Genomic DNA, 17,693 nt, shown 5'->3' on the forward strand with positions numbered 1-17,693 from the left:
TAATCACTTTTACTGCTAAGGCGAGGTAACAGGTTTTACCAAGAAAATACAACCTAGCACTCTGGTACCCTGCAAACCACGTCCATTCTGTCTTTTTAACGTAAAAGGAGTCAGTCATCCAAGGAGTTAAACAATTAGATATGACTTTATAAAAATTAAAAAACACATTCATAAATATTCTGTTGTCAGAGGAGCCTGGTATGACTTTTTTTTTTAAATCATGTCTCAGGGGTGTTGGCAGCCTGGTTGTCCGGAAGAGGTGTTTGAAGACCTAAGGAGACTTGATGTCAACAACTTTTGCAATATTTTAATGTCTTTGATACAGTGTTGTGTATGTGTGTGTGTTATATAAGTTATAGTTAGGCGAAGGGGTTACAGAAAATGTGATTCTGCAAAGAATAGTTTCCTGTCACAACAAAGATTTAAAATAACATATATTTTAAAAGCTGTAAAAGATCAGTGTGCTAATGTGTGTGTGCCTGCAAAGATTCAGTCAGTGCCTGTGACTGCAAGTCTAAAGATACCAGTTAGACAACTTCCTGTTAAAACCATACAGAGCCTTTTAAAGGCATTCTTTATGATTGCATATCACCCTTTTAGCATAATTGTTGAATGTCTCCACTTCCTCAATCTTTCACTGTTGCAGGGTAAACATGTAGAGAATTCAACACTGTATCAGTCTTAGTGCCCACACACCATGATGGAAAGAATAGTTTGGTCTCAAGGCATCCCTTTCGGGACAGTATAGGAATATGGATAGAATCATGATTTTTATGAATATTAGCTGTATTAGTGCTTGACTCAGTCTTCTGAAACATATTCACTCATTGTGTCAGAATACTGCCATTTCCGTTTTAAAACATTTTGAGAAATTTCTCAAGAACTCATGGGTAAAATGTGTATGACTATGTGGAGTTTGGAGGTGGAGGTTTTTGTGAAGTAAAAGAACGAGACCAAGATAAATCAATCTTTTCCACTTTGAATGTGACCTATAATGTGAACAATTCAATTGAAAAACAATCTGAAATCTTTGAGGGGGGATAATAAAATAAAAAATAAAAACCTGGTTGCATAAGTGTGTACACCCTCTTATAACTGGGATGTGGCTGTTTTAGGAATGAACCAATCACATTCAAACTCAAGTTAAATAGAAGTCATTAGACACCTGCCCTCATTTAAAGAGACTCTGATTAATCACAAATAAAGTTCAGCTGTTCTAGTAGGATTTTCCTGACATTTTCTTAGTTGCATCTCAGAGCAAAAGCCATGGTCCGCAGAGAGCTTCCAAAGCATCAGAGGGATCTCATTGTTGAAAGATATCAGTCAGGAGAAGGGTACAAAAAAATATCCAAAGCATTAGATACACCATGGTGAAGTGAAGACATTCATCATTGAGTGGAGAAAATATAGCACAACAGAGACATTACCAAGAACTGGACGTCCCTCCAAAATTTATGAAAAGAAGAGAAAAAGAAAACTGGTCAGGGAGGATTCCAAGAGGCCTACAGCAACAATAAAGGAACTGCAAGAATTTCTGGCAAGTACTGGCTCTGTGCTACATGTGACAACAATCTCCCGTATACTTCATATGAATGGGCTATGGGGTAGGGTGGCAAGACGGAAGCCTTTTCTTACAAAGAAAAACATCGAAGCCCAGCTGAAGTTCGCAAAAACAACACTGCACATCACCCAAAGACCACCACACCCACATTGAAGCATGGTGGTGGCATCATCATGCTTTGGGGCTGTTTTTCTTCAGCTGAAACCGGGCCTTAGTCAGGGTGGAGGGAATTATGAACAGTTCCAAATACCAGGCAATTTTGGCACAAAACCTTCAGGCGTCCGCTAGAAAGCTGAAGATGAAGTTCACCTTTCAGAACGACAACAACCCAAAGCACACATCCAAATCCACAAAAGCATGGCTTCACCAGAAGAAGATTAACGTTTTGGAATGGCCCAGCCAGAGCTCAGACCTGAATCCAGTTGAACATCTGTGGGGTTATCTGAAGAGAGCTGTGCACAGGAGATTCCCTCGCAATCTGACAAAATTATTTTGCAAAGAAGAGAGGGAAAATATTGCCACGTCAAGATGTGCCATGCTAATAGATTCCTAACCAAAAAGACTGTGTGCTGTAATAAAATCAAAAGGTGCTTCAACAAAGTATTAGTTTAAGGGTGTGCACACTTATGCAACCAGGTTATTGTGAGTTTCTTTTTTTTTTTTTTTCCTCAAAGATATCAGTTTGTTTTACAATGAATTGTTTACATTAAAAGTTCTGACATCCTATATCTTTGTCTCATTCTTTTACATCACAAGAACCTGGCATTTTAACAGGGGAGGGTAGACTTTTTATATTCACTGTACTTTAGCATATCGCTACCTTAGCATAAATGCTTGGTGTCTACTTGTAGAGTAGCCTGCTTTACTCATCATCAGGGAAATACAGAAGATGTTCTTACGACTCCATTAGTGGATGGCTGGTAATTTCTGTCTTACAAAGCTGAACAGAAATCAATATTCCATAAATGCATTAATGTTACTAATTATATAAATGCATTAATACAAGCTTAGTCATGACACAAACCCAAGGACGAATTAGAGGGAAAACAAATGGCAAAGTGTTGGTTAAAAAAAATGACATCTGTGGCATTTCCTAAAAACTAATGTGACGAGATCAGTTTTAACTACAATGTGTTGCGCTTTTGTCATGTCAAAATGTCATCTTTGACGGCTCCAAAGTAAAGTGAAGGAATGAATGACATTAAGCTTTAAAATCCACTTGACAAAGAGGGGTGACTAACACACTGTGCCGTTAGTCAATAACACCAACCTTCCATTCGGGCCAGAGAGCTGTTAATTACTTTACGGGTAATCCAACCACTCAATACAATAATGGCCAATAAAGGTTCATGTGCACCGGATAAAAGTTCACAAGAAAGCTGTGTGCATGTGGGGGGTCCTCATGAACTTAAGAGTCAGTGGGATATTGTTCCCAGTGGAAAACAATTGGACTTGGGGAGTTAACATTTATTTTTCTGATCATATAGCAACATTTGCTATGAAAGTTCTCACAGACAGGACACAGAAGGCACGTGGGCAGAATTATAGCCAGCCGTCAGGTCAGCGGTGAACGTGGAGTTAAAGACCTCAAGCAAGACAGAATAAACAAATTGGCTCCATATTTAAATTGGTACCATCATTGTTGACCGATCACAGTAAACCATGTAACCAGCTTGGTAATTCCTCACCATGAAGTCCAGCACAGCAGAACCAGCCATCTAGAAAACAGACTTTACTCCACCTAGGAACTGTGATTTTCCGCTGTCTGTCTAAAAAGACATTAAGTACAAAGTAGTGAAATCTAGTGAATCTCAAAACATCTGAACATAACTTGAATAGTTGAACGGAGCCCATACCCAGTGACGGAATATTCAGCAGTCTGCAGGACCCATCCCCACGGGGGTAACAAGAGATTGCAGACCCACTTCTCCACCCAAGGACATAATCAGAGCCTCACACCCACACTTACACTCATGGTGCCTCACACCATTCTTACATGCATTAGCACATACAGTGGGGAGAAAAAGTATTTGATAACCTGCCGATTCAGCAGGTTTTCCTACTTACAAAGCATGTAGAGGTCTGTCTTTTTTATCATAGGTACACTTCAACTGTGAGAGACAAAAATCTAGATAATCACATTGTATGAATTTTTTATAATTAATTTGCATTTTATTGCATGACATAAGTATTTGATCACCTACCAACCAGGAAGAATTCCAGCTAACACAGACCTGTTAGTTTTTCTTTAAGAAGCCCTCCTGTTCTCCACTCATTACCTGTATTAACTGCACCTGTTTGAACTCGTTACCTGTATAAAAGGCACCTGTCCACACAATCAAACAGACTCCAACCTCTCCACAATGGCCAAGACCAGAGAGCTGTGTAAGAGCATCAGGGATAAAACTGTAGACCTGCACAAGGCTGAGATGGGTTACAGGACAATAGGCAAGCAGCTTGGTGAGAAGGCAACAACTGTTGCCGCAATTATTAGAAAATGGAAGAAGTTCAAGATGACGGTCAATCTCCCTCGGTCTGGGGCACCATGCAAGATCTCACCTCGTGGGGCATCAATGATCATGAGGAAGGTGAGGGATCAGCCCAGAACTACACGGCAGGACCTGGTCAATGACCTGAAGAGAGCTGGGACCACAGACTCAAAGAAAACCATTAGTAACACACTACGCCGTCATGGATTAAAATCCTGCAGCGCACGCAAGGTCCCCCTGCTCAAGCCAGCGCATGTCCAGGCCCGTCTGAAGTTTGCCAATGACCATCTCGATGATCCAGAGGAGGAATGGGAGAAGGTCATGTTGTCTGATGAGACAAAAATAGAGCTTTTTGGTCTTAACTCCACTCGCCGTGTTTGGAGGAAGAAGAAGGATGAGTACAACCCCAAGAACACCATCCCGACCGTGAAGCATGGAGGTGGAAACATCATTCTTTGGGGATGCTTTTCTGCAAAGGGGACAGGACGACTGCACCGTATTGAGGGGAGGATGGACTGGGCCATGTATCGCGAGATCTTGGCCAACAACCTCCTTCCCTCAGTAAGAGCATTGAAGATGGGGTCGTGGCTGGGTCTTCCAGCATGACAATGACCCAAAACACACAGCCAGGGTAAGAAGCATCTCAAGGTCCTGGAGTGGCCTAGCCAGTCTCCAGACCTGAACCCAATAGAAAATCTTTGGAGGGAGCTGAAAGTCCGTATTGCCCAGCGACAGCCCCAAAACCTGAAAGATCTGGAGAAGGTTTGTTTGGAGGAGTGGGCCAAAATCCCAGCTGCAGTGTGTGCAAACCTGGTCAAGAACTACAGGAAACGTATGATCTCTGTAATTGCAAACAAAGGTTTCTGTACCAAATATTAAGTTCTGCTTTTCTGATGTATCAAATACTTATGTCATGCAATAAAAGGCAAATTAATTACTTACAAATCATACAATGTGATTTTCTGGATTTTTTTATTTTATTCCGTCAGTCACAGTTTGAAAAATGACAGACTTCTACATGCTTTGTAAGTGGGGAAAACCTGCAAAATCGGCAGTGTATCAAATACTTGTTCTCCCCAATGTACATACAAACCCACAGGCTATGTGAATAAGTAGAATGTGTTCTAATAGTCTGTGATGTGGTAAATATATATATATAGGAACTGTTGAGTGATCAACCGACATTTCTGCTTTTCCATTAATAAATTACCAACAACCGTTCCATTTCAAACTTTGTAAGCTCAATACGCCATTTGTCTAGAGAAATCAAATCATTCACAAAGTAACTGCCTGTGCATTTTATAAAGAAAATATTTTAACAGGACAATTTAATTTAAATAATGTAAAAAAAAAACAAATCATTTAATATCATTACTTCAAGAAAAGAAATACAATATTTGAAAAGGTAAAAATTTAAATAATGTAAAAAGCACAATTATAAATCTTGTAATCAACCAACCTATATTTTATAACAGCGTTTAAGTTCCTGAATTAAAACAGAATTGATCATTATCAATAACCCTGCTACACTAAATTTGTTTCCAGACACAGGTCTGATTTACACCAACATAGTTTTATTAAGAAGATCAAGACTTGATGGCTGTTTTGAGTCTGAGAAAAAAAAATATGTAATAGTGTAAACGGGTGAAAATGGCAATTGTCGCACATCATCTTCCGCAGTAACTTGGGACAATTTTCCAAACGATACTCCCCATGGCCACTGAGGTCTAAAGACGACGTCTCGCTCAGTGTGTGTTGGAATGGAATGAGTGGAGACGTACGAAGTCTGCTGCTGTAAGCACTTCCAGCTCCACAAACAGAAACAAAACATTTTCAGTTTCTTACTAACGACCTCAGACATTGCCACAGATTCAACTTCCACCAGCAGCACGTGTTCAGCCGACAGCAACATGCTGGTTACACAGTGAACAACATTTGTCAGTTGAATTCATATGCCGCCTGGGTCAGTGGTCTGGCCAAAGCGCTGCACCACTGAGGTCAATAAAAAAATTGTTGAAGCAAAAAAAACAGCCTAGCAACAAGGTAAGCGCTACACCAACTCACAGGTATAGTGTACTTCCAGCACCTGTGTGTGGGGGCACTGCCGTGGTAATGCCTGGCGTGGGGGTACGGCTGAGGTAATGCCTGGCGTGGGTGTACTGCTGTGGTAATGCCTGGCGTGGGTGTACTGCTGTGGTAATGCCTGGCGTGGGTGTACTGCTGTGGTAATGCCTGGCGTGGGTGTACTGCTGTAGTAATGCCTGGCGTGGGTGTACTGCTGTGGTAATGCCTGGCGTGGGTGTACTGCTGTGGTAATGCCTGGCGTGGGTGTACTGCTGTGGTAATGCCTGGCGTGGGTGTACTGCTGTGGTAATGCCTCTGAACTCACATTGTGGATCCTGAAGAGGCAGAGGGCCACCACGTGGGCACACCACTTGGCCCCAGCCCCACAGGTGCAACTGCAGGAAGTAATGCGGCAGCGGTCAAACATGACAGCCACGTTGTACGCCCCTTTTGATTGGCCGGCTTGGGGCGACACCACAGTGGCACTGAGGTGGAAACCTGTAAGAGAGATAGAGAGAGATGGAAAGGGACAGATGGAGAGGGGAGGGAGTGAGAGGGGAAGGACCAATAAGAGAGGGGATAATATCAGCTCTGGATGGTCTATCAGCTTGTCTGTCATGACTGGAGAGGGCAATGGTATAACAAATACAGAATTAACATGATAAAGTGGGGCAGGAAACTATTAACAGAACATTTGGGCTGACAAGGACTGCGGTCCAGCCATTGGCTGACACAGTCATGGCGATCCAACCATTGGCGGAAACTGTGACAGCGACCCAGAAATTGGCTGACACAGTGACGCCGATCCAGCAATTGGCTGACACAGTGATGCCGATCCAGCCATTGGCTGACACTATGACGGCGATCCAGCCATTGGCTAACATTGTGGAGCATGAGCGCTCTAATGCGTCCTGAGCCCGGGCGGCCAGACAGGAAATGAAAGGCAGTTTAATTTCCATGCACATGGAGAGACTAAAAGATAGGACAGAGGAGGGAGGCCAAAAGCTTTTATTCGCTGGACAACAGCCAGCATAGAGCAGTGGGGAGGGAGACAACGCAGTGTCCAGATTCAACATAAGACTTGAGCTCTGTTTCTACTAGCCTTTCTGCCTCAAACCTGGCTGTCCACAACCCGTTCACCGGCTACTTCACCTCCCGGGCTGTCCTTCCTCCTTCCCTTCCCTAAACCGTCCAGTGGGAGACTGACTTCCTATTAACTCAAGATAAACTCTAATGCATTTAATCTAACACAGCAGTGACATACTCCTGGCTTGCAGGAAAACAATCAGACACACTCAAAGCGTTTAAAATGTTCCTTTTTATCAAAACGCAGTGGTTATAAGTCTCAGAGAAAGCTAATTATATGTCCCTCCACTGTTTAATACAATAGATAAGGTTACATCTTGATATATGCTTCGATCTCATGAACATTTCCTTTAACATACTGTATGTAATACTGATCCATTATTGTAACAGTGATCCACTGTTTAGCGGTTCAAAAAGTGCATTTCACAACAAATCTTCCTGGCTGTCTGGCAATTCACTGAGGCAGTGTGTTTAATAGCCTGATTAGTAGTGGTATGGTGGGGTTGTCGATGCCTGCTTGGCCTCCAGTTAATCCTGGGTGTCCATGGAAATGAGCCCAGCTTACTCACTGTATGTAAACGCTGATTCTTCATTAATTCACATATTTAGAAACATATAGAAAGTTAGAATACAACAGCAGCATTCCAAACATCTCTTTATTATGCCAAACTTGGCGTTGGCAAATTTCACAGGAAATGATTAGTGATAAATATGAGCACAAGAAAAACCATCCTACAACTGCCAGAGGCTATTTCCCAGTTTGTCCTGTTCAGGTCACTTGGTCAGTCATACTCTGGGCCCCAGAGAAGAACGGCAATGACTGGCATGGCGGGAGGTGACCTCTTATCTGTTACAGCAGGTTAGCAAGACTCCGTTAGGACCATTTAGGGCCATTAAAGCGCCTGTAATCCCCACACATCCGGCCCGCCTGACCGGCTGCCCTAATCCAGTCATCTGGGATGAGCAGAGAAATGCCTGCAGCCGCTCCGTCAGGACCCCCACCCGCTCAAGTGAGCGCCGCCTCTGACCTGGGATCAAATGCTGAACTCGATAAAGGCTCAGCTGTCTTTTGATGCGCAGGGCAAGTTTGTGGCTGTGTATAAGCCGGGCCAGCGTGCGACCTGGTTGATTCTCCTGAGGTTTGTCGGAGGTTGCCAGATGGGTTCAGCAGACTGCTGCTGTCTCAGTAGGGTCGTGGGAGGGGCGAAGGCCACAGTTTAGTGCTCACCTATCTGCAGAGGATCTTTAACTGCCCTCATCCTGTAAAGTTGCTCCCCTCGCTGGAACTCATCCGGGCTGCCATTGGCCAAACATGAGTAGAGCCTACAGAGGGAGAACCAAAGACAGAGGGGAGGAAATTCAGAGAAAATAGGCAAAAAGAAGATATTCAGTCTAAATACTATCTAACATTATGAAAGCTCATAGCATACGTTTTAGTTCTCAGTGCTTGTGAGTGTTTGGTGGGTAAATTTGCACAGGGCGGTGCAAATTGTCTCTGAACTGTCCGGGTAGGATTTGGGACTAGTTTGCCTGGTCTTATCACGCTCAGGTGACCCCTTGTGGTGGGTTGGGGCAATATGAAGCAGATTGGTTTTTGCGAGATGTGCAAGAGAGGGATTTCTAAATCAAACTTTCTGAGGTAACTGCCTGCCAGTCCGTTCGTCTGCCTGCCGGTCCGTTCGTCTGCCTGCTAGCCTGCCTGCCGGTCCGTTCGTTCGTCTGCCTGCTAGCCTGCCTGCCGGTCCGTTCGTTCGTCTGCCTGCTAGCCTGCCTGCCGGTCCGTTCGTTCGTCTGCCTGCTAGCCTGCCTGCCGGTCCGTTCGTTCGTCTGCCTGCTAGCCTGCCTGCCGGTCCGTTCGTTCGTCTGCCTGCTAGCCTGCCTGCCGGTCCGTTCGTTCGTCTGCCTGCTAGCCTGCCTGCCGGTCCGTTCGTTCGTCTGCCTGCTAGCCTGCCTGCCGGTCCGTTCGTTCGTCTGCCTGCTAGCCTGCCTGCCGGTCCGTTGGTCTGCCTGCTAGCCTGCCTGCCGGTCCGTTCGTCTGCCTGCTAGCCTGCCTGCCAGTCCGTTCGTCTGCCTGCCGGTCCGTTCGTCTGCCTGCTAGCCTGCCTGCCGGTCCGTTCGTGTGCCTGCTAGCCTGCCTGCCAGTCCGTTCGTCTGCCTGCCGGTCCGTTCGTCTGCCTGCTAGCCTGCCTGCCGGTCCGTTCGTCTGCCTGCTAGCCTGCCTGCCGGTCCGTTGGTCTGCCTGCTAGCCTGCCTGCCGGTCCGTTCGTTCGTCTGCCTGCTAGCCTGCCTGCCTGCCGGTCCGTTCGTTCGTCTGCCTGCTAGCCTGCCTGCCTGCCGGTCCGTTCGTTCGTCTGCCTGCTAGCCTGCCTGCCGGTCCGTTCGTTCGTCTGCCTGCTAGCCTGCCTGCCGGTCCGTTCGTTGGTCTGCCTGCTAGCCTGCCTGCCGGTCCGTTCGTTGGTCTGCCTGCTAGCCTGCCTGCCGGTCCGTTCGTTGGTCTGCCTGCTAGCCTGCCTGCCGGTCCGTTCGTTGGTCTGCCTGCTAGCCTGCCTGCCGATCCGTTCGTTGGTCTGCCTGCTAGCCTGCCTGCCGATCCGTTCGTCTGCCTGCTAGCCTGCCTGCCGGTCCGTTCGTCTGCGTGTCGGTGTTGTACATTCAGTCTCACCGGATGTCCTCTTCATTCTCTGGGAAGCTCCAGTAGGCAATGCGGAGCTGTAGCTGCTCTGGGACAGGAGGGTAGACCTTCTCCACCACCTCAAATGGGATGTGGAATGCCACCTGCTTTGCTGACAGCTCCACCAGAGGGATGACTTGACCATCTAATAAAGACAGACAGAGAGAGAGCGACAGTGAGAGAGAGAGCGACAGAGAAAGAAACACAGACACAAAGAGAAACAGACAGAGAAAGTCACAGACAGAGAAAATCACAGACAGAGCACGAGACACAGACAAAGAGAAATAAGACACAGACAAAGAGACTGTACGTATTCAGCAGGAGTAGGTGTATGAATGCATGCAAGAGAGAATAAAATGGAATAAATTTTTACTTTAATGGTCCCTATGTTACAATCCACATTAATTTTATGCTCTGCTCCAATGGCAACACACTCCACTGCAGCATTCTGTGAGAAAGTAAAAGATGGAAAAACTGCAACAGTTTTACTTTTTCTTACTGCAACGGTTATTACTGTAGTGTACTACAGAAAAAGCCTGCAAGAGTTATTACAGTAATAAAGAAGACGACTGCAACAGTTATTAGTGTAGTGTAATACAGACGACTGCAACAGTTATTAATATAATACAGAAGATGACTGCAACTGTTATTACTGTAATGCAAGACGACAAATGTACCGGTTGTTACTGTAATACAGAAGGTTCAGCTATGAGAAAGAGTAAATAAATAGACAGTGTGAAAAACTAGTGCACACTTCATAGTGTCAGCCTTTTACTGAACTTTTACTGAGGACAAAAACTAGAGTCTCACTTCACATACCCAGACATGTTTCCAAGCCCACGTTTCGTGCCATCAACCATATATGGAGGAAAGCAAGCAGTCTAAATAATGCCGTCCAAAGGGATGGCTGTGTTTCAGAGGGTCAACAGCCCTGGTAAACCTATCGTGGAGGGGCGTAGTCAATTATTTGACCGGATGACAAAATATACACGCAAGTCGTGGACCTGATGACTAGGACGCCAAGTTTGTCTCCACTTTGTAAATCGATCAGAAAAAACAAGAAACCTTAGTTGATGGGAAAACTCACGTGGTCAGGAAGGCCTGCTGGGCCTACTTACTTAGAACTAGAAATGTTCTTGGTATGTCATCAGAGAGCAGGACAGCTGCCAAACCTGCAGCCCCTTCAGGAGCCTGTCCTGTTAGCCCAGGAAGGGTTTGGGTTTCCTGAGGGGTTCTGAACCCTCACCACCCCGTCCCCAGACACAGCACGCTCCGACAGCTACAACAACAGCAGAGACCCTAAAAATAAAACTCTCACTAGAAACATAGAGCCCTAGTACCTAGAAACAGACCCACCTCCGAATGGCCTGCAATGTACACTTAGTGGCCAGACTGTCAAGCACACCCATCGTGCACCACCTCCAACTCCTTTGCCTCCAGGACAGCCAAGTGCAGGTATGGATTCTACAAGGTCTGACGGTCTCACGCAGTGGAGGCAGCTTGGACAGAAACGCACCCGTGCGGCAAACAACCCATTCAATCTCATCCCAAAGACGCTCTATTTGGTGTATGTCTGGGGACAGGGCAGCACTTTCAGTAAACTGAACCAGGATCAGTAGTGCTTTTCCACTCATTGACTGTGTCGGTGATCGTGGGCCCACTGAGACCGCCACATCTCGTTTTGGTGATACAGGAGTGCGGCGGTCTGCTGTCATAGCGGTTATAAAAGACAGACCAATTATGCGTTCCAAGATGGCGTTCAGCGCATCAGGGTTGTACTGGGATGTTTTATTATTATTGTTACCGAGCCTGTTTGTGGCCTGTCTGTAAATTGGAAAATTCTTTCCATTTTCTAAATCGGTCTCTTATCAACAGGCTGTTCTTGCACAAAGGACTGCTGATGACTGGATGGTTTTTGATTGTTTCACTATTCTCAGTAAACCCTGGAATGCCTGGTGCCGACAATCATACTGCGATCAAAGTTGTGTAGATCACTCATTTTGCCCATTCTAACATTCAGTTGAACAGTAACTGAACGCCTTTAGAAGGTCTGCCTGCTTTATATAGCAAAACATGGCCTTGTGACTCGCTGTCCATTGGGGCAATCCATTTTGGTGAACACTGTGGTAAGCACACCCATCGTGTGGTACTTTAACTGTCAAATGAGTATAGCGTTGTCAAAGAAACTGTGAGCCAAGCCACCTTCCTTAAAAACTATAAGCATAAATCTTCATAAGAAATTCTGTAATTACCACCGCTGGTCTGCAAAAATCTAATTCATCAGAGAGAAGTATGCTAACGAAGATTTAATTTTATAAACCAAGTTTTCATTGTTTCTTATCCTTTTACAAAGCCTTCATTTAAAACAACTGTAGGCAGTTGTTAGAAAACAAATAAAAACATACAAAAACTAAAGGTTTATTATAAAATCAGTTGGAAAAGCATTCCAGAGTACTGTCTCATGAAGCTAGTTGGGAAACATTTGACTGAGACTGTAAATGTTAATAGAAGTTGTAACGCATTAAAATATGTCAACGCTTCTGAGATATATAGAACCTTGACACTAATGGGTTAATTAATCAGTAACGTTGTGAATGCTTAGCTAGCCGGACCTGCTCAACTATACACAAACTCAACATGCTCAAGTAGACTTTACGTTAGCTCAGCCATGCAGAAAGTGTTCCCTTTAAATGCTTGTGGATTACAGTCATGCTCCACTGCCATGACAGTTCTGCCTTGCAAATTGTGCAAAAAACCTTTTGTTGAATTCTTCAAAGTAAAGTGGTCCCATACTTTTGCCATTTTTGGTGGGGTTGCAACGTTGGGCTTATTTTTCAGCAAGTCGCAAGTTTTAATAAAATCTGTAACGTCTCCATCTACTGTACATCTGGGCTACTAGCAGCACACTACTAGCTGTGACGTTTACCCCGTCCCAAAATAGTTCAGTGGCTAGAGGTGCGTTCAATATAATCCCTTTTGTTTGCAAACAATGGCAAATTCATTTCTGTTAGCTTTGTATTCACCATCAATACGTTCACAACTATTATGAAAATATAGTAACGATGTATTCAGCTGGTGAAATAAAAAATTGGCTTAAAATCAGTTCTGGGCCACATCTTGAGTATCTGGCACAGTTCTGGCCCACATGCACCAAAACAGGCTGGTGATGTACTGATATGGCCCAGAACTGATTATTACCTGGGAGTGGTCCAAAATTAACACCTGCTAAGCGCCAAATGCATGTAGGTTTTCCATTTGGCTAGTAAATCTCAAAAGGCTATTCGCTAGCATTTACACTGGAGGGTAAATGCTTTTACCAAAATTGTAATGTAACAAAATATCTGGCATGGCGGCTCGGAAGAAATTACTAATGTTGGCATTATCCGGTCTTAAAAAACTAGTTCAGCTCTTGCGCCCGTAGTAAGAAAGTCATTTCTGTACTGACAGTGAAACGGTGAAGTTATTTGAAGCAAAATAAATCTCCCAGACTGAAGTCTCTACCGTGGCTATAAGCTACATTGTCTAGACGTTTAAAAGTTATCAATGCCATAGCCTATGGTAATGCTGCCGCCTGTATTTTAGTTTTGTGAATAATTAGACAGGTAGCTAGATTATGGGTTTGTATTTTGCCTGTAAAACCATGGACAAAGGCAAAATAGCATAATTCTTCCCCTCTCAGAGTAATAGGCCATAAATGGAAATTGCATTAGCAAGGTGACCACAAAGCCTAAACATCTCACTGAGAAAATGTTTAGATACTACTTTATATTTAACATTTTATCTCATTCATTTCAGTTCTTAGTTTTGGAAAATGGATTATAAACTAGTGAGACAGTCACTGAAGCTAAGACAGAGGTGCTGGATGAGCAGCAGGCCGAGGGACAACCGACAGGGTTTGGAAGACTGAGTGGCCCAGACAGTAGTGAGACCGTGACTGAACCAACAGGGAGGACAGCAGTGAGCAAGGTTTTGATTTAGGGATTACAGGAATACAATTCTGAACATATACAGTATACATTCTAAATGAGTGTAACTAGTTATAACATTTAATAAATAGGGGCCTTTACAAGGTTTGTTCAATATTTTCGCTTTGCAGTAAAAGGGTTAACATGGTTAACAGGGTCTTTGTAAAAATGCTAGCACTTGTGCATATGTTGTTAGCATGCTGGCAATATAGTAAATAGTGGAATAGAGGGACAGGATGACCATATGAAGCTCTGGATACTGCCCAACACTGTTCTCCACCTGTCCCCTGGAAACTACAAATATGCAGCAGAGAACAGCTGTTCCAATTTAGAGTGGTGAAAAGGTAAAGGATTGCTACTCACGCAGATGGCCTGTAGTCTGTGTGCTTTCCAGCCCTCTAAAATCTGTGGTTAAAAAAATAATAATGTACCTGCTCCACCATACGCATCAACTCTACCCTCCACGTGGATGCACTGGAGATAAGCATCAACTGGTAAACATATAGATTTTACTAATCTGACTAACAGAAGTGTATGTACTTACAGTATTATGAAATAATGTAAATGGACCGTTATGCACGCTTTTACAGTATTATGTTAAATATAATGCATTTACAGAAACGTGTGTAATTACAGTATGCACACTACCGTTCAAAAGTTGGGGTCACTTAGAAATCACAGTTTTTGTCCATTAAAATAAAACTGATCTGAAATACAGTATTAATGTAAACATTGTTATAGTGTAGTACTATAGTAGCTGGAAACGCCTGATTTTGTTTATGGAATATATAAATAGGCGTACAGAGACCAATTTTTAGGAACCATAAGTTCTGTGTTCCAATGGTACATTGTGTTTGCTAATCCAAACTTTCAAAAGGTTAATTGGTCATTACAAAACCCTTTTGCAATTGTTAGCAGAGCTGAAAAATGTGCTGATTCAAAAAGCAATAAAACTGGCCTTCTTTTGACTAGTTGAGTATCTGGGGCATCAGCTTTCTTCTGAAACACTATCTTAGTTCTTAGAAATTAAGGCTATTCCATGCTAGAATTGACAAGAAACAGAAGATCCCCAAACTATACAATAATTATTTACACAAATAGGGGTCAGATGGTATTCGGTCTACAATGGAGCAGCCAGCACAATCACCAGATCTCACCCCCTTTGAGCTGTTGTGGGAGCAGCTTGACCATATGGTCCATCAAGCCAATCCAACTTTTGGGAGGTCCTTCAGGAAGCATGGGGTGAAATCTCTTCAGACCTCAACCAATTGACAACTAGAAAGCCAAAGGTCTGCAAGGCTATAATTGCTGCAAATGGAGGATTCTTTGACAAAAGCAAAGTTTGAACATTCATTTCATGTATGTTTTCATGACAAGGACTACGTTCTAAGTGATCCCAGACTTTAGAACAGTACTGTATATACAGAACAATTAGAGAAAAGCATGTTCCTTACAGTATACATGCATGTACAGTAGGTAAATATTTATGTACAGCATATAATTATGTAAAGTCAGTATGAGAATGCTGTGTTCATATAGTAGATCTGAACATTATATTCTCAAAATCAGTGTTATTCAACTTTATTTGCAAGCACCCCATTTACTTTCACCTGAATTTCAGGAGAACTAATGGGGATGAAGCATGTCCTACTTGCACACCTTTCATTAACAACATCTCAGCAGCACTAAAGTCAGCCAGCAATGACAAATTGTACCATTTGGCCTTTCTTAGTTTCTGTAAATATTAGCCTACTGGCTAGCTACATAGCTGTTGACTACATTATTTTTAATTGCAAACTTGCCACCAAGTGGCCTCGTCAAGCAGTAGACCTACTGTTTGACGAATGTGTTATTAAAGTAACATAAGCTGACTAATTATTGTAACCTATAATGACAACTAAATGTATAAAAAAAAAAAATACATACTGTATACTGATAATGCGAAAGTGAATCCAACAATCTCTCAACACGATAGACAGTGTCTAACTTTTAATCATTCATATTTTCATTTAACAGAATGGAAAATAAAATGGAATCAAAGAACGGCGATCTCACTGCAATTCCCTGGCAACGCCACTTGGGAAAGCGACCCTATCTATCTATGCAAAAGTAATAATTTATTGCATTTGTAAAGCGATTTTCATTAGAGCTGTGTTTCTCAACTAGGGCAGTACCGCGTTCAGAGGACGACGGGGGGGGGGGGCTGGAAGCAATATTTTGGAAAGGGGGGCATTGAGGTGCGCTTGGGGGCCATTTGGTTTAGGACAAGGTTACACTGAAGATTCACAACAAAGTTTCAACTACTTGAAAAAATACTGTGGTCTGTATCATTAAAACCTGCCAGTTTACGCCACTGCTACTGGACAAGACTGTGTATGGTAACTCTTCTCTTCAGTGTTTCGGTCATGCCACAGCTCCATGCTGCCTTCACGGGAACGGGACGTCAGAGTATCATAGATAACATTTCTCACATATGGCATTTACTGTGTAAAAAAATTCCTTCTCTTTAAAGCTTTAATTTCTCAGAGACATACACCGTGAATGCCTTGTTATCACAGTGGTTACACATTTACACTAGGGATATTCCGCTGTCGGACATCCCCTGAAAGCAACTAAGCATCCAGACGCACATTAAAACACTATTCAATAAAAGTGGCTTAGTGGACATGACGGCAATACAACCAGGCGCAGGACTCTCACTTTCAAATGTTTTTAACTTATTTCCTTTGAAGGTTAATCCTTCTGCATTTACCCCTTGATGAGTGCCAGCTTGTTTCCATTGGAATAATTCATAAGAATTATTATTTTTTGGCATTTCGGATTGACTGTTGTTTAAGATTTGAATGTTAAATTGCTAGTGGTTTCTGATTGGCTGCCGTTTGTTTCCCTGGGAAACAAATAAATCTGTTTGTCATTCGATAGTGCTTTTTTGAGAATTATTGATGATAACAATAGTAACAATAATAATCATTAATATACAAGGCAATTACCCTAAATCTTATTTGATGAGTGGCGGTAAGGGACCTGGACAATGGATAGGGGACGCTGGCCCAAAAAAGTTTGAGAATCGCAGTGACAGGAAAAATCTTAAATTGCATGAAAAATTTAATATTAAATACAAAAAAACTCTAATAATCTATACATTAAACTATAACGATAATACAGAAAATTATAATAATATTATATAATAATGTACAGTATAATTTGAGTAAAGGGAAGGGAAAGCCAACAGATAAATGTGTCTCTTAAGTGTGTGTGTCTCATGCTTTAAAAGACCTGACTGTCTGTGCAGCCCTGAGGCGGTCAGGAAGGGAGTTCCAGAGGTGAGGTCCAATGAATGAAAAGGCACGGTCACCCATTTTTCAGAGACGGGTTCTTGATTCATTGACCAGATTGGCGTTGCTGGACCATAGAGGGCGTGGAGGTTCATAGGGCGAGAGCAGGTCAGATAAGTAAGTAGGACCCATGCCATTGACAGCTTTATCAAAAGGACCATTTTAAAAAGTAATTTCTTTGAGGGACAGGAAGCCAATGAAGGTGAGGTGTGATGTGGGCAGATTTATTTGATTGTCTCAGGATCCTTGCAGCACTGTTTCAGATGAGCTATATTTTATGAATTTAATTTGCTGGCAGGCCCCATAGTACTGCATTCCCATCACCAATTCTGGAGAAAACAAATTAATGGATAAGCTTTTCTGCATCAGAAAAGGTGAGAGGTCTTGGGTGAGAAATGTTCTTAAGGTGAAAAAAACATGTTCAGTGTGGGCCTTTAAAGAGAGAGTAGGGTCAAATTTCACACCCTGATTGGGGACGACTGAGGAGAGGGGAACGATGTGTCCGTCAATGGCAGGGCAGAT

At 43.2% G+C, this 17,693-nt stretch overlaps 1 protein-coding gene across 9 annotated transcripts in view; it reads right to left on the reverse strand.

The window, feature by feature from the left end:
- Nucleotides 1-17,693, reverse strand: part of zswim8 (zinc finger, SWIM-type containing 8) — a 41,908-nt gene that overhangs the window by 19,625 nt on the left and 4,590 nt on the right. For all 9 annotated transcript variants that reach the window (XM_010892295.5, XM_010892296.5, XM_010892293.5 and 6 more), the window contains exons 2-4: nt 9,863-10,016; nt 8,429-8,523; nt 6,440-6,612 (exon numbers count right to left, since the gene is read on the reverse strand). In XM_010892295.5, coding sequence (XP_010890597.2) covers nt 6,440-6,612; nt 8,429-8,523; nt 9,863-10,016 — 422 coding nt within the window. The remainder of the gene's footprint in view (nt 1-6,439; nt 6,613-8,428; nt 8,524-9,862; nt 10,017-17,693) is intronic.

Source organism: Esox lucius, chromosome 6, assembly GCF_011004845.1.
Source record: "Esox lucius isolate fEsoLuc1 chromosome 6, fEsoLuc1.pri, whole genome shotgun sequence".
In the NCBI taxonomy this organism is placed as follows: Eukaryota; Metazoa; Chordata; class Actinopteri; order Esociformes; family Esocidae; genus Esox; species Esox lucius.